Source organism: Panthera onca, chromosome A2, assembly GCF_046562875.1.
Source record: "Panthera onca isolate mPanOnc1 chromosome A2, mPanOnc1 haplotype 2, whole genome shotgun sequence".
Lineage (NCBI taxonomy): Eukaryota > Metazoa > Chordata > Mammalia > Carnivora > Felidae > Panthera > Panthera onca.
This window is the reverse complement of record NC_138340.1, coordinates 155,771,314-155,797,194: the sequence shown is the minus strand read 5'-3', so window position 1 is coordinate 155,797,194 and position 25,881 is coordinate 155,771,314. Positions and strand designations below refer to the sequence as shown.

Genomic DNA, 25,881 nt, shown 5'->3' with positions numbered 1-25,881 from the left:
AAACAACCATACAAAGAGAAGCCATGAGATGTGTCCCCCATGGGACAAGGCAATGCAGTAGTGTCCCTCTGCTACTGACATCATGGCACCGGAACCACAGGAGGGTCAGGAAGAGCCCTGTAGTCTTGAGCCAGGCCAAAGGGCACCCGGGCTCCCACCTGTGCCCTCTGTCACTCTACAGGGAAACAGGTCCTTTGGATCCAGGCTTCAGATGACCAGACTCACACCGCAGCATCCCCACAAACATATGCTTCAGCTTGCTGTTTCCCAGAATGAGAATGAATGAGTGGCTAGCAGGATAAAACATGGTAATGAGTTCTCCAATTATCTTCACCATCTCAGTTCCTGGTATGAAATAACTGGATGATGTAATTAAAAAGGCAAGAAAGTAAAGCAGGAAGAGAAGGAGGAAGGAGAGGATGATTTTGATGGCCCTCTTGTGGGCCTCAGTGCTTGGATCTCTGGAGCTGGTGCCGCTTTGCTCCATCCGCTGTGTGTGCCTCCCCAGAGAGAGGATGAGCAGAAAGTAGGAGGCCAGAGACACAATCAGAGGAGGCAGGTTCCACAGAGTCCCAAGAACATGGATCAATTTATATTCATTTCTTTTCTTTCTAAAGTGCTCAGTCACATTCCCTGTGCCATCGATCCCACCGAGAATAGAATACATCTTAAATTCATGGATCAGGGACAGGGCACTGGCGCACGATAAGACCAGCGCACCCAAGATCATCTGTACGACCATCCTGGAAACTCTCCACTTGAGCCAGAGGAATGTAGGGTGAGAGAAACTGGCAATTTTCAGGCAGTAGAGGACACTGAGACAGGTGGCAAGCCAAATGCTCAGGTGGTTTGTAAATGTCCAGAAAATATCAATAATTTGCATTATTATCCCTTCATCATGCACTTTGGAAGAGAACACAATTAAAACACCATCAACCAAAAGAATCCACAGCAGAACGATCCTGGAGAGAGCCAGGTTAGCGATGATGAAGTCAGACAAAGAGATTGTCTTATTCTTAAACCAACTGCTGCCATTGACCAACACTATGAAACCATTCCCCAGCATCCCCAGAATGAACTGAGTGGCAGACAGAACCAGAAACACCCACTTGTGGAGCCCTGACATGTCAGCTACTAGGCAGACCGGACCTTGTTCTGTTGACATACAATCTCTGTGCTGACTTGAAATTTCTCCCTGTGAATCTGCCACCTTTCCTTGTCGCTCCACTGTACCTGTCTCTTGTCTCTGCCCAATTTAGTCTGTTGTAGAGCAAAGTTTAGTGAACCCTCTCTGGATCTTTCAGGTTAGTCTGTCCTCTTCACAGATGACATGGACTGTCACATTCCATCTATGACCTAAACTCAGCAGCTCTTTGCCAAAATGCAAATGGGAGTAGTATCCAGTGTCACACAGGGAAGGAAGAGATCTGACTCGCAAAGAAGGTGAGGATTTGGACTGGATTTCAAAAGGAGGAGGGTTCCAAGCCACCCAGGACAGAAAGGGTCATCACCAGAAGAGTCACACAGAATCACTCCGAAGAGTGAGAAGTCTTATTCCTGGGGAGGAGGACCCAGGGACACACACAGAGATCAGAATTCCACCAGAAGGCACTATCAAAGTCACGCTGGAGGGAGAGTTAAGTGCATGAAGTAGAGAAAGTTCAGGGCCACTGGTCCTGGATTAGAATTAAAAGGTGTGCCTGTTGGAGTATGCCTTACATGAGGAGGCTCCAAGTTCTTCCATAGTGAGCCAGATCATCAGAAATTCTTAACTACCCGAGTATTTGAATAACAATAATGAATTATAGCATATAACCTATTCACTCAGGGTGCATGATTACTGTATCAATACGTCAACAATAGTTCAGGGTGACAGAAATCACAGACAACCTCTTTGACCCAAGAAGCCTTATTTATGTAAAGCAATGCCTTACAAATTTTGACCATGGCCAGCATTAGTACTTTCTATATGGCTTTATAAATATCTACCTATCTATATACATACATATATACGTATATTATATATATACATATTATACTCAGAACACAAAGGAGTCACAAAATGATGTTTCCCCTTTCAACATGTGTGGCACTCTGATATTTTATTTGTTTATTTGTTTATTTATTTATTTATTTTACATCCAAGTTAGTTAGCATATAGTGCAATGATTTCAGTAGATTCCAGTGATTCATCACCTATCTATAACACCCAGTGCTCATGCCAACAAGTGTCTTCCTTAATGCCCCTTAATGCCCTTCCTTAATGCCCCATTTAGCCCATCCCCCCAACCACAATCCCTCCAGCAACCCACAGTTTGTTCTCTGTATTTAAGAGTCTCTTATGGTTTGTCCCCCTCCCTGTTTTTATATTATTTTTGCTTCCCTTCCCTTATGTTCATCTGTTTTGTATCTTAAATTCCACATGACTGAAATCATATGATATTTGTCTTTCTCTGACTAATTTCACTTAGTATAATACCCTCTAGTTCCATCCACGTAGTTGCAAAGGGCAAGATTTCATTCTTTTTGATTGCTGAGTAATACTTCATTGTATACATAAACCACATCTTCCTTATCCATTCATCTGTCAATGACATTTGGGCTCTTTCCATACTTTGGCTATTGTTGATAGAGCTGCTATAAACATGGGGGTACATGTGCCCCTTCAAAACAGCACACCTGTATCCCTTGGATAAATACCTAGTAGTGCAATTGCTGGGTCGTAGGGCAGTTCTATTTTTAATTCTTTGAGGAACCTCCATACTGTTTTCCAGAGTGGCTGCATCATTTTGCATTATAACCAGCAGTGCAAAAGAGATCCTCTGTTTCTGCAACCTTGCCAACATCTATTATTACCTGCATTGTTAATGTTAGCCATTCTGACAGGTGTGAGGTGGTATCTCATTGTGGTTTTGATTTTTATTTCCCTGATGATGAGTGACATTGAACATTTTTTCATGTGTCTGTTGGCCATCTGGATCTCTTCTTTGGAGAAGTGTCTATTCATGTCTTTTGCCCATTTCTTCACTGGATTATTTGTTTTTTGGGTGTTGAGCTTGATAAGTTCTTTATAGGTTTTGGATACTAACCCCTTATCTGATATGTCATTTGCAAATATCTTCTCCCATTCCGTTGGTTGCCTTTTAGTTTTGCTGATTGTTTCCTTTGCTGTGCAGAAGCTTTTTATCTTGATGAGGTCCCATACTGACAGCATGGGGCCTACTTGGGATTTGCACTGTCTCCCTCTTTCTCTGCTCTTAACCCACTTGTGCTCTCCCACTCTCTCTCTTTCCCTCTCTCACTATAAATAGACATAAGCTTTTTAAAAAATCCTAAATTGTTAAGTCCAAAATGTACATCTTCATGCCATACACTCTTCTGAGCTATATACTCCCATATCCACCTATATAACTTTACTTGACACTATCACAGACATCTCAAATTTAACATGTCCAAAATAAAACTCTCAATTTACTCTCATTAAAAAAACAAAACAAAACTATCTCTTACCCTCAATCCTCCCTATTTCAGCAAATGGCAACATCATCCACCCAATTGCTCAAATCAGGCACCGCCTAAGGATTAACTTGATTCTCTCCCACATCAATCTATCAATGATGTCTCCATTGTAATCACAAAACGTATCCTGGGGGCGCCTGAGTGGCTCAATCCGTTGAGCTCCCGACTTCAGATCAGGTCCTGATCTCACGGCTGTGAATTCGAGCCCATGTCGGGTTCTGTGTTGACAGCTCAGAGCCTGGAGCCTACTTCGGATTCTGTGTCTTCCTCCCTCTCTCTCTGGCCTTTCCCCACTCACGGTCTCTCTCTCTAACTCATTCTCCACTTCTCATCTTTTCCTCTGTAACAGATTCTCCATAGAGCCACAAGAATGACTTTAAAATGTAAATCAGATCATTGCACTCCACTACTTGAAACACTTCAATGGTTTTCCAGTGCAACTATCGCAAAATATAAACTCCTCATATCGCACACTGAGAATCTCTTCTGCATGTCCTCTTGCATGCATCAGGACTCACGATAATTTCTGCCATATCATATGGTCTGAGTTAAAGAACAGGCTTTACTGGAGTAAGAGAAAACTCCTATCAACACCAGAAATAAAAGCATGGCTCCTCTTCATCCTCCTATGATTACACGGAGCACAGTTCGGTTAGCAGTGTACTTTCGTATGCCAATGGAGGTGTCTCACCCTCCCTGCCGTTCTCACAATTCTTGTAATAACAGTGTGAAAACAACTTTGTCAGTAGGAAAAGAAACAGTCTTAGTGCCAGAAAATCTGGATTTGGGAAGCCAGCTATTTACAAGAGTTGTCTGAGAAAACAGCGGGCCGACACACGCAGACTCGGAGCCCACAGGACGTTATAGCTCCCGCTGGTGTTAGAGTCAACAGTTCCGTGGCAACTGAGCTTATGCGAAGCACTTTCAGGTGGGAGAAGTGAAAGAAAGCCTTTTCCCAGCTAGCTTGTGGTCCCGACAACCTAGATTGAAGTCCTAGAATTATTTTTTGGACTTTTCTCATTGCTATATAAAACTCCTACAAGAAGAATGGTATTTCCCAGGTTGTCTAGGACAATCCTGGCACGTGCCTGTCACTCCAAGTAACTATTAACAATTCCCCCATATCAGTGCTTTCCTCACTGAACCGTCAGGCCCTAGGCGCAGACCTTGACACACAGCAAAACTTCGGTAAATATATATTGAAAAAATAAGTTTTCTAAAGCTAGCTTATTTTTTTAGCTCAAGTTTTAGATTAATTTTTTAACTGCCACTGACTCAACATTGTTTCTAAAAGTTATTTTTGTTACTGGAATAGCTGTTAACTCATTTACACAGCTGCATTCCATCCTGTGTGCATTTATTTACCCATTCTCTGGCTTGCTGATTGTGCTATTATGTACATTATTGCTAAGAACACCTTTGGACAGGTTTCTTGGGCCACAGGGGCAAGAGCTTCCTATAGGTGTACCTTAAAGATGGAATAACTACAGGGGCGCCTCGGCTCAGTCAGTTGGGTGTCCATCTTCGGCTCGGGTCATGATCTCACGGTCTGTAAGTTCGAGCCCCATGTCAGGCTCTGTGCTGACCGCTCAGAGCCTGGAGCCTGCTTCCGATTCTGTGTCCCCCCTCTCTGTCTGCCTCACTCATGCTCTGTCTCACTCTGTCTCTCAAAAATAAATGTTAAAAAAAATTTTTTTAAAGATGAAATAACTACATGAAATTTCAACACAAATTAATGCCAAAATGTTTTCTGAAAAGGAGTTGCCAATTTACCCTCTCCCCACCAGCACGTAAGTTTCCACTGGTATACAATATCCTCCCTCACACCCTGTTCTGTCAAATGTGTTTTCATTTGCGAGTGTGGAGGGCTTAAAATGAAATCTCATTGCAGCTTCTGGTTTGCATTTCCGTGATTATTTTTATTTATTTTTTCAAATATTGGAAGTACATTTAATGTTTAAGTTAACATATTGGGAAGGTAGGAAATCAAAACAAGGTGGAAAGAACAAGAAACTACAGGCCTGACAAGCCATATGGAGAGTCAAGTGGAAAGTAAACAATTGAGAATACAATAAGTGCATTTAATATACAATATATGTGTAAACATTTTGTTTCAGTTTTAGTTAACATACAGTGCAATAGCAGTTCTAGAGTAGAATTCAGTGATTCATCACTTACATACAACAACCAATGTTCATCACAAGTGCCCTCTTGAATCCCCATCACCCATCCAGCCCATCCTGCACCCACCTCCCTCCAGCAACCATTTGTTCTCTATCATTAAGCGTTTCTTACGGCTTGTTTCCCTTTTTTTTCTTTTCCCCCTTCCTATATATGAGTGAGATCATATGGTATTTGTCTTTCTCTGACTTATTTCACTTAGCATAATACACTCTAGCCCCATCCACAACATTGCAAGTGGTTTTCCTTATTAATGAAGTTGACCACTTTTTCACATATGAATGGATTATTTATATTTCACAGGCTCTGTGTCTTTGCCCATTTTTCTAACCTGTTGTCTCCTTGTTGCTTTGTAGGCCTTCCTATATTCTAGATCGTATTTTTTTTTTGCTTTGTAACCCTTATATATTCTAAGTTATATTTCAGTTATATGATTGCAAATATCTTCTCTCCAGTTTGTGACTTGTCATTTTGCTTTCTTTCCAGTGACTTTCTATAAACAAGTTATTTTTAACAGTTAAATGTATCCCTCTTCTCTGTATTTACATTTTTGTTTAAAAGAGAAAATTTCTATGCCACCAGATCATAAAGACATTGTATTATAGTTTCTTCCAAAATTTTTAACATTTTGCCTTTCACATATGTCTTTAAATCACCAAGAATTGATCTTTGCATAAGGTGTACATATCTGATTTCATTTTCTTCTGCATGGATAACAAATCTCCCTGGCATAATTGAAACAATCTAGACCCACTGATCTATGCCACTTTTATCCTTTTCTACATGTGCATGGTCTGTTTCTGGGTTCTCTTTGCTACACCACTGCCCTGTTTATTCCTGTATCCATAGAACAGTTTTTTATCACTATAGCTTTCACTCTAAAAAGGCTTGCCAACTGGCAGAGCAAGTCCCCCATCTCACTCTTCTTCAGAAGTATGTTGTGTGATCTTGGACCTTTGCGAATCAACACATCTTTAGAGTCAACTTGTCCAGTTGTCCCCAAGAAACTGGGAATTTTTGTTTTGATCTGTAACATCAATGTGGGGGAGGGTTGAGATCTTTACATGATTGATGCTTACAATAAACATGATTTACCAATGTGTTTAGTCTTCTTTTAATGTATTTCAATCAAGTTTCATAATGTGCTCCACAGAGACCACACTCTTGGAAGACTCATTTTCTGATGCTCTTGTACATGGCATCTTCACTGTTGTTTGCAGTTGACTTTTGTAAACTGATCTTATTTCCAGCAACTTTTAATTATTCATCTACAGATTCTTTTCTTTCATGGTTTCTGTGTAATCACGGCATTTGTAACTTTCTTCCTTTCCATCTTAATACGTTTTCTTTCCTTCCCAACTATGCTTGCTAAAGCCTCAGTACAAACAACCTGTCCAAGAGAAGTAGTGATAAGACATCCTTGCCTTTTTCATTTTACGAAAAATCCTCTTCTAATTTCAAGTCTGTTTGAGGCACACCTTTGACACATATCCTTTGTTTTTATCTCCAAACCACGATGTCAGTATTAGCATGTCATCAGGGAACTCCCTTTTTTCAGTGTGTCGCCTACTTATGCTTGTTTCCGTTTAGTTTAGAACCTGTCACTTGAAGAAGTCCCTTTCTTCCTGCAAGCCCAATGCTACAGATTGAACTGTGTCCACTCAACATTCACATATAGAAGTCTAATCCCCAATGTGACTACATTTTGAGATAGGGCCAGTAAGAAGATAAAGTGAACCCAGGCTATAAGGGTGGGGCCCTGACACAACTGCATTAGTGTCCTTATAAGAGACACCAGAGAGTCCACGCTCTGCCAGCACAAATAGGAGGCCATGTGAGGACACGGTGAGGTGGTAGCCACTTGTAAGCCAGCAACACGGGCCTCCCAGGAAACCAACCATCCTGCACCCCGTTCTGAGACTTCTAGCCTCCAGAATCGCAAAACGTCTGTTGTTTAAATCACCCACTCTATGGTATTTTGTTATGGCGGCCCGAACTTAGATTCCCTAGAATGCAATAAAAACTATGTCATACTTAGGATCTGGTTATTTTGCAGTGGGACACCTCCTCACTCCAGATTAGCTCGTCTGCTATACTGCCAGGAGAAGCAGAAGGTCAGTACTTCTGTTCTTATTTACGTGCTACTTTAGTAAACAAGGGGCTGTTAACTAAGGGTCCTCATTTCAGGCTTCAGGCAAAATTAAACTATTTGATGAAAAAAAAGTTTGTATTTACCCTTTTTAAGGTATTTGCTAAGGATCCGCGTACATTTTATGTCCCAGTCCCTCCCCAAATTAAGAATGAGACCTAGGTTAAAAGTCTGAGAGACTGTGGCAGTAGAGGTGATATTTTACTTCTACCAGTAGTGAACGGTCTTAGAAGAGAAAGAACTGAAGTAATGAATTGTGTATACGGAGATAAAGAATGTGTGAATTAGTAAGAATTAGGTTCAAATGCAAAGCACAAATAAGTGGCTTAAACAAGGTAGAGATTTATTTGTGTCTCCCAAAGAAGTCCAGAGGTAGACTGTCCAGGACCGCGATGGTGGCTCCATGGTCATCACGGACTCCAGCCTCTTCCATCTTCCATCCTGCAGATAGTCTTGTGGTCTAAAATGGCTACTGGAGATTCTCAGCCATCATGTCCACATTTCAGACCAGAAAAAGCCAGGTGAGGGTCTGGAGAAGCACAAAGGATGAGCCTCCCAACAGAGCTAATCATTTAAGGAGCTTTCCTGGAAGCACCACCAAATGGCGTCTGCTTCTACCCCCTTAGCAACAGTTAACTGCAAAGGAGAACAGGAATGCAGTATTTCAGCTGTGCACACTGTCACCCCCAATAAAACATGGGCTCTGTAAATTAATGGGTTCTGTAGAAAGGATAATACTGGATATTGGGCAGTGTATTCATCATGTTTCTTATTTTCTGTATTTTATTATCCTTTGACATCCTGGAGTCTGGCAGACCTTGGGAGGAACTAACTCCTTCCCAACATTAGCTAATTCCTGGAAATAGTAAACACTTGCCCAAGAGCATGTCTTTCATATGCAAACCAACCGATCCTGATTCCATACCTGCCATCAGCCTCCTTTTATCAGGCTCCTGCAGTCCAGAACACTGTTTCTCTGCTCAAAGGTACCAGACAACTAGAGACCCCCCCCTTCGGCCCGAAGCCTGGTGAAAATCATTCGTCCCACGAAAATCACAATAAAAGCTTTAGGCCTGCCCTGGGGCTCCCCCGGTGGCTCTAGTGGTGTGGCATGTGCCCTCCTCTTGGCAACTAGAATAAACTCCTCTTTCAAGACAGTTTCTTTATGTCTGTCATCTTACCACACCGGATTAACACAAATCCCACCTACATTGTAAAATGGGTAAGCCACTGGAAACCTCTCCCACGATACGGTTTTCCACAGCAGAAAGCTGGAATCTTGGCAACATTTGTTATCTCACAAAATATGCTTAAAATGTGTTTGGCAGAAGAAAAAGAGTCCCTCGTCTCAACTTCTCTTCTGAGCTCCACTCGTTAATCATCAAATAGAAGCCAGGAAGTCTACAACTCAACTATGTTCAGAACTACTCCTGATCTTCCCTCTTCTCACACCTGTTCCCACGTTCATGTTTCTTAGTCTCAGAAACAAAACGTCACTATCCACACAGCTGCCCGAGCAGCTTCAGAATGATCTCTTCGTGGCCCTTCTCTTCCCACCAGCACCTACTGTCCCCAGGGTGTCCTGGACAGGAGTTCCATGCTCTCAGTATCCCTAACCTGGAGCGCAGCACGGGATCTGGCACATAACTGTTGCACAGTGAACGAACCAACGTGAACCCCAAACTCTCCACATGTCCCCTGTAATGCACACTCTGCTAACCTTTCGAGGCTCTTGCAGGAGCTTCCTAACGGCCTGCAAGCTTTCCCCACTTCTAACCCTTCACAGGCCTTCACTTCTTTCTCAAGCACAGTTCTGATACGTCCATTTCAAAACATGCAGCTCCCCATTGCCAAAGTCCTCTGTAAGCTTTCAAGGCTCTTTATGATCCAGCCCCAACCCCTTTTTCATGTTTTATCTTTCACGGATCCATATGCTTTTATGTTTCTGGACCTTTGTTCATGCTGTTTCCTCTGCTGAAAACTAATCTAATAACTATTCTCATCTGTGTCCACAGGACTTTATTTCTACCATCACTAGACTACTCCTACCACAGCACGCTTTGTACACAGGCTCCTGCCTCTGTCCTCCCCATCCAGCCCCCATCATCCTAGATTGTGAGCCCCTTCAATGCAGTAATCCTGTTATATTTATCCCTATATCCAGGCCTGTATGCTTGCAAGGTTTAAAGCAGGTGCCCAAGTGACTTTTAAGTTTAAAAAGATGCTCAGATTAACTGTAAATAGCCACGGAAGATTAGAAGCAAACCAAAAAACACTACAAAAGTGGACTACGTTCTCAGTAATCCACAGACATTAACAACAAGAAAGGTCAAGTACAATAAACTAATCTAAAGTTTACAGGCTCCCAGAAGTGTCCCGTGAGACTGGGGAGATGGGCATGGTGACTGAAAGGGATATGCCTTGTTTAAAGTAACTACAAACAACAGTAATAATGGCCAGTAGGCACTGAGCACTGGGTTCAGTTAGCATGTACCAAGTTAGCATGTACCAGTTAGCATGTATTATTCGTTGTGTTCCTCCTAGCAGGCTTATGAAGTAGGACTACTATCATCCCTGTTTTATTCACAGGAAAACAAAACGACAAAAAATCCGAGGCAGGGAAAGTTAAGAAACTCAGCAGAGGTCACTCAGGTGGTAAGTGAAGCAAATCCAGGCTGTGCGACTAACATAACTATTAAGTTAAACCACCTTCTTTTCAAAGGACAGGTGCGGCAGGAAAACTGCAAAATGTTAAGGTGTAGACCTGTATGGACAAACACCACCCTGAGCTCCAAAGCAAATGGATGAAGAGTACAGACAAAAAAGAGAAATTTCATTATTGTGTCTGCATGACTTGGGACAACCTAAAAAGCTACACACCATCCTATCACAGACTGTGGGAACAGCACAGGGACATATACAGTAGTGAGAGGGGGGGTATAACGCCGTTGATGCCTGCCAACAGTCTCATTCTCTAAAAAGTGAGCCTGTCAAATTCTTGCACAATCTTGCTGACAGTTTCAACTCTCAGTAGGAAGGAAACAATTAGAAGGAACAATGAAAGGAGGAGACGCCATAAACCTGCTTTAACCAGTAAAGAAACATGGCTTGATAACAAGGGATCAAGAGGAATCAGTAAAGATAACCTAGCAGAAAAATTGACTGTGATCTATTTTCCTATAGGATCATCAGACTGAAAATGAGAAAGAATAAAGAGGTGGTGGTATTTCTCCCTAATTCTACCCCAGCCAAAACCTCTGATGTAGTGGGACTCCCAGGGTGACTTAGACACACCCTGCAGGGCTAAAAGTTAGCAGTGGGGGTTCTGGATAGTTGGGCCAGTGGAGGTGGGACGCAGTGGGAAGCAGACTGTAGGCAGAGAACAAAATGCAAACTTCACATACCTACACTCAAACTCCAGCTGTGCCTCTTATAAGCTGCATGACTTTGACATGTTACTTAACCACGCAGTTTCAGGTTTCCTCACCTGCAAAATCAGGATAATACCACCTCTTAGGGTAATAGTGAAATGAGACAATGATAAAAAGCACTGAGCTCAGGGCCTGGCACCTAGTACATACACAAAAAGGTCAGCCTTCAATATGGTCATTGTTTTCCCTAAGAGATTTCTCTGTAACTCACGAAGTTTTCTACAACGATTTGCTTGCTGTTACTCCCACCAAGCTTCACAGCACTTAATGCAAACCCTGACAGAAAAATAAGTGAGCCTGCCTTCATTTTCATGTCAATGTTTCAGTGCAATCCAACCAAACATTTTGAAAGCCCTATAATGTCACTTTGCTAGGCTAAGCTGGACAGGGACAAACGGGTAGTCTGAGTAAAAGATAAGCCCACCTTCAAGAACTGCACAATCTCTTTGGGGAACAAAGGGAAACCACCAATAATTCCTCCTGAGCTGCAAAGGTTAGGCTGCAACCCAGTTGGCAATGACAAGAAATCCCCAAAACAGCCACAAAAACATGTCTTTGGTATTTTTGGATGTCTCTGGATCAAATGCCCAGTCGTTTTTAAGAAATGAATGACTCTTTGAAAACTACTGACAGCAAACAGTGGATCTCATACGGGTTGGTCTTTAAAGTCAATTGTTGTAGGTTATATACACGTATTAAGAGGAAAAGAAAAGAAAAAGAAGAGAAAAAAAGGTAAGTGAAGTATCTGAGCACGCACTACAAAGATGCAGACAATGGAGGGAAATACATGAAAGATATCTTGTTCGCCTCTAGGACAGGAAGCAGTAAGTACTAAATGAAGGTCAATCAGCAGTGCCAGCCTGGCTTGGAAATAACGGAAAGATTTTTGTTTTCCAAAAGTGAAAACAGTTTATTTGGTTTTTATTGTCAAAAGTAATATAAGCTCAAGGCTAAAAAACAGTAAGAATAATAAGGAAACTCACACATAATCCCCCTATCCAGAGATCATCACAGCCTTTTGATGTTTCTCCTCCCAGACTTTTACTAAACATATATTCATATCTATTACTTCTTTTTCAAAAATGGGAGAGTACCACACGTGCTGCTACCTTCTCTCCCACACCTCCGTGTATCCTACTCATCTTCCCACCCGACGTGGAATCCCAAAATCAAAGTCACACGGCAGTTTTCCACAGGAATATTCCCTGACACCGTGAGAAGATGACAAAGGGAATGCAAGACACAAAACGTGGGGCTACAAGACCCCTACCGACTGTTAAATCTACCAGGTTCCACACATCTACTCCGAGAGCAGCTTGGGAGAGGTACAAGAGTTCTCAGCACCCAGGGCTGCCCGAGGAAGGGAAGGGCAGAGTCCATGCTCTGGGAGCTGCCCAGTTGCGGACCTCACATCCGCACCATCAGCCTCGTGCCGAGGCCTCTGCACCGAACGCCCGCCTCTGAAGGCCCTGCTGCCCAACCTCAGAGCCTTCCAGGCAACCTGCAGCGGGAGGGCGGCGACGCCTTCGGCTCACAGGGATCCGGCGGGGCGCACCTTTCTGCCCCTGCGCCCTGGACTCAGAGCTGCTCTGGGCTGGTCACTGAATTGGTCTGTTCACCTATTACCTTCCCAAAGCACAGATTCATCACACTATTTAAACAGGTATACTAATCTGCAGAACTTCTCACAACTTTTAAGGAGTATAAAAGCAGCTTTTGCTAACGAAGAGTTGCCCAAAGATCAATTTTATCTACATTTTCCTTAAGGAATGTGGCATAAAGAAGTGAGGGCTACATCACCAGACAGTTTTAACGTATAAACTCACAAAGCAGAGTTCATGTACTGATTAATGGTCCCAGCTGCAGGAAAAAAGACGGCTGATATGAGGAAACGGCAATTCTTTTTCTACTGTTCCTAGACAAGAAGAGAGAGAAGCTGAAGAATTCCATCTTTACCCTGACCCAACTGTACCATAAGTGCAAAAAGGGGCTCAGGTGTGGGTCCATCAGGCAGCATGTGAACCGGGAACCCGTGACAGTCTAGCATGACCTAAACCACAGTCAGCACCCTGCTCTCGGGCACAGGGGACAAGACATGCAGTCCAGGGCACCAAAAAACAGGCTGGGCTGGAGGCAAAGCTGGAGCCTGAGTGGCCGAGACAGAATGAGGGACTGCTACAACTTGAACTGGACAACCAGCTCGACAGTGGCCAATTCTAAACAGGCACAGCCAGCTAGCAGACCTGTGGAGGTCTGATGTAAACCTAAAAAGTACAAGAGGCACTGAAAAACAGACTTTACCTTATGTAATACTTATTAGGAAATTACTAGTACTCTGTAATTTCCAGAATCTCATAATGAAAGTAATCGTGTGTACACAGTGATCTTTGTATGTGCATCAAGAGACCAGGTGGAAAAATAAAAGGAAAATGCCACACCTCAGGCTCTAACCTACAGAGGCAATGTCAAAGGTTGTTTAAGGGACTCCCCCAAGTTCTGGGTGAGACTAAAAGGACAGAGAATGGGGCTTAGAAAGACAGAAACTAGTGGAACCAGAGCCCCTGTGGCATCACCTGGAAATGAACTAGTTCATCCCTACTTATATTTTGGGTCTCTACTATTGATAAACTCTATTTCATAAGTGCTACTAGTGAAATCTGTCCAAAAACAAAAGATGTGAAGAAAGTAGGTTAGTCTTAAAGCTAGGTTTAGGTTAGATACCAACCCCTGTTCAGCAACCCCCTTCAGTTTGGGCTGAAGCTTAATATCCCATTGGGATCATTCATCTGTCAACATTTATCGAGTACCTATTCTGTGCCAAGCACTGGTTAAGGTGCAGGAAACAAAAAACATACAGTCCTCGCCATTTAGTAAGAAACAGTCCTCACCAAACAGTAAGAAAATCATTATTCACAACCGTGGGATAAAGGCCTGACATAGAATACTTAGTGGCTGGATCAGTACTATAATACAAGCGTGTATAAAAAGCAAGAGGCCATCCCAAAGGACACCTATCCTTTTGCCATAACATAGATGAACCCGAGTTCATCTGTTTTATACTCTTGTACACAGAAACCATCCCTAAGAGAATAAACAATTAGCTATCAAGGTTTATGAGACAAGGGGGAGTAACAGTCAAAAGTATTATTACTCATTTTATATAAAAGAATATTTTAATTCTTGTCCTTAGGAACTATAAAGACTATACGTGATTTGGAAATGAGACCGTACCAAACAATGGCCAAAGAAGAATCGTCCACTCTATGCCTTTTCTTTGGTCTGGTCACTCAGAAATATAATATTATCTGTAAAGAAGCCAAAACATAAGTATTATTTTCAGAACTCTTTCTCCATCTCAATTAATCACTCCTCTATAATACACACAAACTTAAATGCTGTTAACTAAAGGACTTGAGAAAAATTCCCAAAATGTGAAGTAACTCCTGCTGTGTTCATTAGTGGCATAAACAACAGGCAAAAATGGAGCTAAAAGCTGGGCTTCAGCTATTTTTCAATAACTCAGACCTTGTCGGAAGACGTGTAATAGTTCCTGTCTTCCCTGAACACAGTTATAACTGCCTGGCAGTAACTTGCTACAAAAGAACTAGTCACCGATTTCAAAGTTTGCAATGCTCTGATCGATGCCATACCAGGCAGCACATCCACACACACAAGAGGGCCAAGGCACAATGTTACACATGCTGGAGGTAGAGAGAGGACAAGGTCCAACATATGGCCTGTTAGCAAACACAGATTTATTGATTTTTTTAAGTAGGCTGCAACACTCACACAGAAGACATTCTAGTTTTAAATTTTAAAACACCCTGATTTTTATATACTCATTCTTGGGAAAACTTTTACTACTCCATATCACAGAGAGAGCATTCTCATACAAGAACATCAGACATTGCACTTAAAACGTTGTCCCAGACAGAGTTAGTTCAGGACAGGCAAAGGAAAAGTAGTAGTACTTCCTGTATAACTTGAAAAGATCTAGATACTCGTAACTTTAAAATTACTTAAAAAGTGGCTATTACATGACAGTATTTATGACTAGTCTTCTAAAAATAGAATATTTTGGTAAAAAACGGTTATTTCAGAAGAGATTAGAACAGACACCACAGCGTAAAATGGCAAGAGTGCCATCCACTGGTGATTAAGTTCTAGACATGGATCCCTAGGAGGAAAAAACATGAACCTACAAAACCAAGCAACCGAATTTAAACTCTATTTCTTTCAATTCAAATGTTACTAAACATCTATTCATTTTTACTACTAGCCATAAATTCACTTTAAAAGCTCAATCAACTCACCCATGCGGTGAATACTAGTTACAAGAAGAAAACAAAATGGCATGTAATCTGAACTGTTTCTACTGAGTAGCTGGTTTGGTTCAGAATAATTCACACAGTCCAAAGTTTACCCACACTTTTGGTTTACAACAGAGCATGAAAGTATTAAATAAACACATAATTGATAAAATAAACACAAAACTGATAAAGACTTAGAAATTCAATTATTTTACTAGAAAGTTTGGTTTGGGGGATCCTGGGTGGCTCAGCTGGTTAATTAAGCATCTGAGTCTTGATCCCATCTCAAGGTCTTGAACTCAGGATTGTGAGTTCAAACCTGTGAGTACAAGCCTCCATGCCCAGTGTGGAGAACGAAGGAAGAAAGGAAGGAAGGAAAGAAAAGAAAGAAAAAAAAAGAAAAGAAAAGAAAAGAAAAAGAATGAGAAAGAAAGAAAGAAAAAAGGAAGGAAGGAAGGAAACAAGGAAGGAAGGAAAGTTTGGTTTTCCCCGTTTCCACATAAAAGTCTATTATTTTATTGTTATTTTTTAGAGAGAGAGAGAGAATGCACATGCGTGTGCAAGCAGGGGAGGTGCAGAGGGAGAAGGGAGAGAATCTTAAGCAGACTCGAAGCTTAGCGGGAAGCCCAACACGGGTTTCAATCTCGCAACCCTAAGATCATGACCTGAGCCAAAATCAAGAGTCGGACACTTAACTAAGCCCCCCAGGCACCCCAGAAAAAAATTTTGAACAGGTAGGTATCTCTGGAGACATGGCTCAAGGAAGACTAGGGCATCCAGAAATGAAATACTGTCAAGACACTCAAGAAATTATGGAAGCAAAACGGTCACAAAGGACCTCATCTAAGGTCTGATGAGGTTACAAAGATAATTATATTGGTTTTCAAGGTCAATACACATTCAAAGAAACCAGTAAGAGAATATATTTTTTGACTATTATTTACAACAAATTAGAACTTATCAATATGGTTAAGACATGAACTCTGGAGCAAAGTAAAAGAGAACGATAAAAGGAAAATCTGTCAATTAAAAGAGACTTAAGTTCTCAAGAGTTCTCGCCTCCAGAATTATGAGAAAAGAAATTTGCTGCTTAAAAAAAATAAGAAAGAGACTCAAGATATAAGCCATGTAATATAGTGTATGGACTCGTATTTATTAAGCAATCAAAAAAATTTAAACATTGTGATGTCTGGTAAAAATATTTAAATAATTTCTTAATATTAGGTGTGATAACAGCATAGTAGTTATGCCTTAAATAGGAATCCATATCTTTCAGATATACCTATTGAAAACACTTATGGATGAAATAATATAATGTCTGAGATTCACTTCAAAATAATCCAAGTGTAGGGGCGCCTGGGTGGCTCAGTCGGTTAAGCGTCTGACTTCGGCTCAGGTCATGATCTCGCGGTCCGTGGGTTCGAGCCCCGCATCAGGCTCTGTGCTGACAGCTCAGAGCCTGGAGCCTGTTTCAGATTCTGTGTCTCCCTCTTTCTCTGACCCTCCCCGGTTAATGCTCTCTGTCTCAAAAATAAATAAATGTTAAAAAAAAAAAAAATTAATAAAAAAAAAAAATAATAATAATCCAAGTGGAGGAAAAGTGGGTTGGGGCTATAGAAGAAATCACACTTGTCATCAGTTGGTAACTGTTGAAGCCAAATGATACATTTCCTTTTTTTTACTTTTCTATATTTGTGTATGTTTGACGTTTTCCATAATTTAAAAAAATCAATTTTTAAATGATGTCTAACATTGGCGTATCTCAAAAGTTCATAAACTGAGACATTACTTTCTTTCATTCCCATCTACTTATTAAAAAAAAAAAATTAGGTTTCTCAGTATTTATGTCCATAAAAACAAACAAAAGAACAAAATTAACGTTTAACAACTGTCTTATTAATTTTTCCAAGAGGTTAAAAGAAAAGGAACCATCTCCCTCATTAAAAAATGTATTTCTGGGGCGCCTGGGTGGCTCAGTCGGTTGAGCGCCGACTTCGGCTCAGGTCACTATCTCGCAGTCCGTGAGTTCAAGCCCTGCATCGGGCCCCTGTGCTGACAGCTCGGAGCCCAGAGCCTGTTTCAGATTCTGTGTCTCCCTCTCTGACCCTCCCCCATTCATGCTCTGTCTCTCTCTGTCTCAAAAATAAATAAACTAAAAAAAAAAAATTTTTTTTTAAAATGTATTTCTAATAAAATTTCAGTTTTCATATTTATATATTAAAATTGTTTCGGTCACATATGTTCTAAAAACAACTATAATGATAACCCAATCAAAAAATATATAACATTTAGAGCCTTAATATCACATAATTTTTTAATATTTTAAAATTTCTATTTAGGTATGTATTTTTGTTACAAACATAATACAATGAATAATAAAAAGTTCTGAATTGTACAATATATGTTAAAATACCTTTCTTAGGAGAAAATGGAAAAACAAGTTCGGAGAACAAGAAATAACAAAATTTCCAAATGCTTAAGAGCTTGTTCAATTTTTTAAAAAAAATGATGAGTATCAAACTGCTATGGTATTTAGAACCACTGATACATTTCAGGGTAACAACTTATTGAAAAAAAATTTTTACGTCAACTTACGTATGTCCAAAAGGACTATATCTTTTCAAACTTCTTGTAGAATTTTCAAAACAGTTTGAAAACTCTGCTCTAGGAGATATCTTCCTTTTTCTTTTCTTTTTAATGTTTTGATTTATTTTTGAGAGAGACAGAGCACAAGAGCATGAGCAGGGGACGGGCATGGAGAGATGAGGACAGAGGATCGGAAGTGGGTTCCGCTGACAGCAGAAGAGCCCAATGCAGGGCTAGAACTCATGAACCATGAGATCACGACCCAAGCCAAAGTTGGACACCCAACCGACTGAGCCACTCAGGCGCCCCAGGAGGTATCTTCTTAATCTTTAAGCTTTGTGTGTCCATGTTTCCTACATTGTTTGCATTTTCTTAGGAACTTAAAAATCATCATGTTCTGGGGTGCAGGGGTGGCTCAGTCAGTTAAGCATCCGACTTCAGCTCAGGTCATGATCTCACGGTTCATGAGTTCAAGCCCTGCATTGGGCTCTGTGCTGACAGCTCAGAGCCTAGAGCCTGCTTTGGATTCTGTGTCTCCCTTCCTCTCTCTGTCCCTCCGCCATTCACGTTCTGTCTCTCCATCTCTCTTTCAAAAATAAACATTAAAAAAAAAATTTTTTTTAAATCATCATGTTCAGCACCGAGCAGGTTCTCAATAAATCTGCACAAATGTCTAATGCCCCTCACGGAGGTGTAACTCTACCTTGGCACAGGCTACTGCCTGTTTAGGCCATGTCCTCAGACACTAAAGTTTTTTTTACTTCAAACAGTAAGGACCAACAGACACTCTACTCAAAAGTTACTTGTGAAATGAAAGTGAGCACAGAGAGAATTTTCTGAAGGAACTGTAGAAACCATAGCAAATCCCTGAGCCACACTAGCAATTCTCACGGTGAGTTGCCTGACCATCTCAGCATCTGTACCCAAAGTCCCTGTTACTTATAAGAAGCCAAGCGTTTTAAAAGGGAAGAGGGAAGAGGGAACAGCTGTTACCACAAGCTTCTTACCAGCTATGATTGTTGTTGCCTGTCGCCTCACATTGTTTTTATCTGTGTATTCACCATAGTCAACTTTCCCTTCCACATAGATACGGGACCTGATAAAAATAAAATTCACTTTTCAGTCCGGAGATTCTAATCTGTTTGAAAAGAGAGTCAGGTGAGAGCAGGAACAAGTACACATTGAGGATGAATACAGAACCAAGTATAACCTCATTTTTGCCACCGCATCTCAACATTCAAAATTAGGAATATTAAGAGTACTAAAACAAAGTCCACACAGACCTGACACATTTAGGTAAGAAGGACAACGTTCTCAGCCTTGAGCTGACTGTGGTTCTTCAAGTTGTAAAAACTAAAGTGACTTTAAGACCATGAAATGGGGGAGGGGGGGCGCACCAAATGGCTCAGTTGGTTGAGCATCTTGACTCTTGATTTTGGCTCAGGTCATGATCCCAGGATTGTGGGATCAAGCCCCACGTTGGGCTCCTCGTTGAGCATGCAGCCTACTTGAGATTCTCTCTCCCTCTGCCCCTCCCCTGCTTGAGCGTGCATGTGCACACATGCTCTCTCTCCCCCTCTTAAAAAAAATTTTTTTTAAAAGACCATGAAATGGAAGAGCAACATAGTGGCATCCTTTAAATCTCTGGGACTGACTTCCAATCTGCCATTTTTCTTCACCTTTTATTTTTGACCCCCTAACAGATTTGTTGATTTTCACTTATTTTTCAATTCCTTTCCATAGTCATGTTCATGAATTTATTTTCCAGGGACTCAGATCATTAAAATTCAAAACAGAGGTTCTGGCATAGTATTTTACTTAGACTTAATCACTAAGACCATTTCTGCATTGTTTAGAAGGCTGAACTAGAAGACAACTATAACTCTGATTTTAAAGGATAGAAAATGCATGCTAGCATTTATTTTCAGAGTCTACCCTTACCAAAAAAGCATAATATAGGAGACAAAACTGGTAAAATGATCGGGTGTCGAATATACACATAAACCGCAAACAGATATTTTCCTTGAAATTTCCTGTATTTATACGTATGCGTAGATGCACAAATTTATTCGTACACATATAAAGGACTAAGAAAGTAAATAGGAAAAAAGGAACACAATTTATTGAAAAGAAACAGAAACTTTAGTTATTCCTGAAATTGTTTTCCATGAAATCTATTTGACTTCTATAGAACTAGCACATTTCTAAATATATTAACTATGAATACAACTGCTGTTCAACATACGCTTTTGTCTTTCCACGGGTTTGGAGATGACACTTTTTATCTATACACTAAGCATTCCAAAAGGGAGCCGAACTAAAATTACCAAATATAAAACAACAGCTGTGAACACTGCCATAATACCTCACCTGTGCCAGGCTACACACATTCCAGATCCTGTACTAAGGACTCCATGCAGATGCCAAGAGGCAAGACACCCGCCGTGGGGATCCCTGGCTGCGGCGGCATAGGAACTCCTAACAGCATGGGTTGCACCTGCTCATACGGTGCTCAGTACACTTTGCCTTCTCTCTTGCCTCATCTGCTTCTGTTTATGTATACCTGTTATTTGGCCTAAATTATAAATTCTTAGCAAGCGAAACCATGTTCTATGTATCTGTGAATTAGACACACAGCGACACACCGTGCATATAACACTAAGCTCTGAGTAAGTATCAAGTTAACACAGAGTTATTAGAATAAAGGAGGTAGGCATTCCCTGAGAACACCGGTTACCAGTTTTTTTAAACCATTCAATCTGTAAGATCCTTCTTTCTCAACTTACCCCTTTTTCACATACTGATACGCCACATCTCTGAGGCCTGGTCGGAATACTGATATTCTGTGCCATGTCGTCTTTTGACTGACATCACCTAAATCTCAAGAATAGAAAATGTGGTTATAAACGCCAGCAGACCAAACCAATGCCAAAAGACAACATGCCCAGCAAAACCAACGTCACAATTTCGAAGAGAAAAACACAGAATCAGAGAAGATTCTTTCTAAAAGCACCTCATATCTAATTAGCTGAGAATAATGTCTATTTATTGCTGATACAATTAAAACCCCAGTCTGTATACTCACCCATTTGGTATACTTCACTCTCCCCTGACCGCCACATCTCATTCGTTGCTAGAGAAAATATTGTGACCGGGTTCTTCCCTTCCACCTGTCTCATGACGGGGTCCTGACCCACTCGCCCAAGGAGCTGCACACGGTTCAGAGCTGAAACAACGTGCAAATAAAAGGAGCTTGAGAGAAAGTACAGAAGAGGAACAGCTACAAATATTACTTCAATTTCAATCTCAGCATTGAGCAAAACCCAAGTTCTACACGTTCAGAAGGTAAGTTGAAGGGACAAGTAAAGGCCGTATCGGAGAGAAAAGAGGATTGGCAAGAAAGGAGAAAATATTTTTTGAGAAAGTAGCCCACAAACAAACACTAAGTTCTTTACTTTACCTTAAATTCTTTGAAATACCTTTTTAAAAAAAAAACCGTATGGTTAAAAAAACAAATCTGAGATCTGAAAATCTTTATAAATACACAGGACTACTCCATGAAAGAACAGCTTTCACAAAGCTTCACTCTCTCAGCCAAATAGCACATGACCTTGGAAGAATTAGATAACCAGATAGGACTCAAGGAGATTCTAGAAGGCCCCTGCAGCCTGATGGGGCAAGGCCAAGAGTGGAGAGCCCAAAAGGAGCCAAAGGCATGACGATTACCTGCGTGTAACGCAACCAGTGCACCTCTTCTACCACACATTTAAGAACAAACAACATACTTTAAACTTGGAAATTAGCCACTACTTACATCTTTCAAGAACCAAGCTGCTGGCTATTTCAGACTCATGTCTTACGAACTGATGAAACACCTAAAGGGGAATAAATCAGTGAAATGGTTTTAATTTGGGGGGAAAGGTACACCCAAACAGAAGACCTGCTCACACTCAGTCACCATTTGGTTGACAGGTCCTACAGCATTCACGCCCAGAACACAAGCAGTGCCCTTCACGTGTCCCCCCACCACAGTGCCAGGAGGACCATGCAAATGCTTGAGGGCCAATCTACTACAGAAGCGCAAAGGTACACAGAGCCAGACGGCATGCCCAGGAAAGCTAATTTAGAATCCTCTCCTGGTTCTTTCGTGGTAACCCTCCTGATTATGGTGCTTCCATAGTTGTGCAAAAAAAGGTCAAATCATATATATGCTGGAAAAATTCATGCTTTTGATAGACCAAAGAGAAAAGTCTAAGACAAATCTGATTCTCTGATAAGGTACAAAAATAGGACTATTCAAGTCAGTCTGTCAGAGGAAGGCAGTAACTGACACAAACTGGTGGCGGCATTCAATGATCTTGCAGCTATCACTACTGAAGACCAGCTAAGTGCTTTACCTCTTACAAATTAATCCTCAGAATAAATGTATACACTGTGTAAAATTATCCCTACTTTGGAGATGAAAAAAATGAAACTTAGGGAGATTAAGTAACGTGCCCAAAATCCTACAGGAAGTAACTGGCAAGTCATGCCTGGAACCCAGGGCCATCCAACACCAAGGCTGCCACTGTTCCCGCCGCCCTCTGCTGCCTCCTTAAGGACATTCTGTTCAAGGGCTACTGCCATGGTGGGAGCACAGGTCACCAGGCACATTGCTGATTTCAACGTTCAGAGAGCTAACCATTACATCAGAGAAACAGGTATCATATGGTAGCACTGTTAATATAAAAAGCAAACATCCACCAACCAAATGGACAGCCATTCCTGGAATACTGTTGACTATGGAATCCTACCACTGTGTTTTGGGGCGGCAGGTGGTTAAGAAATAAAGATGGAGTTATAACACAGCAAAGACTCAAGCAAACTAGAACTTGTGTCATACTTCCAGAAATGTACCAATTTAAGTACTGAGGTGAGCCAGAGCTCCTCAGTCTTATAGGATAATATGTCTCATTGTGGGCATACAAAAATTAAGACCTACTAGAAAAACAGAAATAGGTAAAGAATTAACTGGGATAATTTTTAAAATTAAATTCTTAACTTTTACATCTAGCTTTAAAGATTTCTTAAAGCATTAAGACAGTTGTTAACTTTTCTGTTTCACATTTACACACACACACACACACACACACACACACACACACACACGCAAAACGTTAAAAGTCTGTATAGGTTAAAGTGAGGATCCAAGAATACAGAGTTAATTCTATAGTAGAGGGAGGGAGATGAGAACAGGTTTCACAGAGCAACAGCTTCTTCATTAGTCTTAACAGGATGGGGAGTAAGAGGTGTTATAAAGGATCCACAGGGGCGCCTGGGTGGCTCAGTTGGTTAAGCGGCCGACTTCGGCTCAGGTCATGATCTCGCGGTCGGTGAGTTCAAGCCCCGAGTTGGGCTCTGTGCTGACAGCTCGGAGCCTGGAGCCCGTTTTGGATTCTGTGTCTCCCTCTCTCTGACCCTCCCCTGTTCATGCTCTGTCTCTCCCTGTCTCAAAAATAAATAAAACGTTAAAAAATTTTTAAATAAAATAAAATAAAATAAAATAAAATAAAATAAAATAAAATAAAATGTCATGACTCCCATTATATACTGGTGGGAAATTTTTGTTTTGTTTTAGTAAACATTATTGACACAAGTAAAATCTACCCCCAATCCTCTCTATCAAAGGAGTACACATAAAGTAGGTGGGCTCAAAGGTCTTTTGCCTCTGCAGTCAAAAGCCTGTAGAAATCTGATCACTATGGTTGATAATAAGGCATCTGAACACTAAGAAGGAAAAGTGATTACCTGTAATACAGGTCTCCGAAACATGGCTTCTATTTGCTTTTCCTACAACCTAGTCTTTGGTCTTCCTCTGAAAAAGAGAGAGAGAGAGAGAGAGAAATAAACGCATCTTATAGCAAGAGCACAAATTCACTAATCCTAAATGCCTAACTGCGTTCGTAATTTTCATGCGGTGGGTCTTGCGACCATAAACATCAACATCCCTGCACATTTTAGGACTCCCCCAACCCCCCAAAACGCTTTACCGTCTTTTTTTTTTTTTTATTCCCCTTGGCTTCCTCTTCCTCCAAACCATACAGAAAATATTTTCTGATTTATTTCCATTTGCATTCCACCGACTTTTCAAATTTCTTTAAATTGCAAGCCCCTTAGGGCAGGGATTTTTGTCTGACTTATTCACTGCCACAACCAACATTCCTAAGTTAGTTCCTAACACATGGTAAGGGCTCAGTATTAGAATGTCACCAAGGGACTTAAATCCGAAACTTGTTGCTCCAAAAATTACTGCCTCCAAACCCATTAGCAAAGACCAAGGAGAGCCCTGGACTCCCCGGCCTCACCGCCAGGGATGGGAGGGCGCCCTTTCTCAATGGTGACGCTCCCAACCAACAACGTAAAGGGACAGGGAGGTGACAGAAAACCCTGAGGTCCTCCGCATGGGTGCGAAGAGAAAAGCCAAGACACCGACACAGCACCACCACCCGAACCACAAAGAGCTGCACGCACACCTAGCAAAGAACTCGCGGCTCCCTCCACCCTCACCGGACGCTCTAGCCCGAACTAACCTCGAGCTAGGTGACCACTTCCGGATACAGAGGCGACGCAAGCAACGCGATAGGGTTAAGAAAACGGAAAGTCTGTGGTGTGCGTCTGTAGAAATGCTCCGGCTAGCGCCGCGGAAAGCAAGCCTCTTTAATGCGGTAGTTCCGGGAGCTTTTTTTTGCCGGAGGGAGCAGAGAAGCAACGCCGCCGGGTGGTGAGTGGAGCTGATTTGAAGTTTCTAATGAAATGAAATTATTTGACAAGCTTCCCAGCTTGGACCAGGAGGGGGCGAGTTAGACGAAACAAAGGATGGCTGGTTCCTGGGAAAAACTGTAAAGGTCCAGGCCTGCTAAAGCAGTAAGGAAACCAGAAAAGTAGAGCAGGAGCTGAGAGCGAAAAATTAAGGGGGTGACAAAAAATTGGCAATCAAAATAATATTTCAAGAAGACAAAATTAATGAAGAAAATCAGTGGTGAACAAAAAAGCCAAAATTTTAATTAAGCACAAGATCTGAGCCACGTTGGATCTGAGGCGCGAGAAAAAATGCGTGCACCGATACACGTTTTTACATATTAAAAAAAAAAAAAAAATCCCAGAGCATTAAAGTACTTGAAGAAATATGGAAAATTTGAAGAGTAGATATATTAAAACTCACAACACTATTTTAACTTTAAATATTTTATTTATACCAAAAACAGAAGTTACAGTAGCTTTACTGACCTTAATAGAAGCAAATTGATCAATAGTATTTACAAAATCTACTTCTTTGCTTATCTGACTTCCAATTGCAGGAATTGCCATGTCTGATGATTTTTCTTGACCAAGTTGCAAACTTAGTTTTAGTTAACTTCAGCTTACTGATCTTGTGGGTTTTTTTTTTTTTAATTCTGATATTTTGTTCATTGTGGATTTTTTCAGTAATTTTAATATTTTTTAAATATTGCATTAAAGTGTCCTTGATCTTGATTGCTGTGTTTCTTAGCACCCTTAAATTTTGCCTCCTTCACTCTAATCTTGGCCCTGCTTAGGAAGAAGTTATGGGGGCCCCACAGATTGCAGGATACAGGCCTCTCCTCTGCTGGTCCTGGTACTGTCCAACTTCTAGAAAATGAAGGTACCCTCCAGATCATTCTTTTGTTTGTTTGTTTGTTTATTTATT

At 41.1% G+C, this 25,881-nt stretch overlaps 2 protein-coding genes across 16 annotated transcripts; both read right to left on the bottom strand.

Moving 5' to 3' along the window:
• Window positions 1–175: 175 nt before the first annotated feature.
• On the bottom strand, window positions 176–1,165 carry TAS2R3 (taste 2 receptor member 3). Its single transcript, XM_060627547.2, has one exon. It carries the CDS (start codon window positions 1,163–1,165, stop codon window positions 176–178), a length of 990 nt encoding a protein of 329 aa, XP_060483530.1.
• A 4,252-nt stretch (window positions 1,166–5,417) lies between these two features.
• Window positions 5,418–24,785, bottom strand: SSBP1 (single stranded DNA binding protein 1). 15 transcript variants are annotated; one of them, XR_013552391.2, is made up of 9 exons: window positions 24,689–24,751; window positions 23,964–24,030; window positions 21,991–22,051; window positions 21,262–21,402; window positions 20,963–21,056; window positions 19,184–19,272; window positions 14,512–14,585; window positions 11,254–11,336; window positions 5,418–8,485 (listed from the first exon to the last, which is right to left on the bottom strand). XR_013552391.2 is itself a non-coding variant. In XM_060633305.3 (8 exons), the coding sequence occupies exons 2-7, from the start codon at window positions 23,985–23,987 to the stop codon at window positions 14,542–14,544; spliced, it is 453 nt and encodes a 150-aa protein (XP_060489288.1). In that variant the 5' UTR covers window positions 23,988–24,030; window positions 24,689–24,751; the 3' UTR covers window positions 5,418–13,195; window positions 14,512–14,541. The 15 variants fall into 15 exon arrangements, 13 of the variants coding, with proteins under 13 accessions (XP_060489288.1, XP_060489289.1, XP_060489287.1 ...); XR_013552386.2 differs by having other exon boundaries at window positions 11,254–14,585; XM_060633305.3 differs by having other exon boundaries at window positions 5,418–13,195.
• Window positions 24,786–25,881: the final 1,096 nt, after the last annotated feature.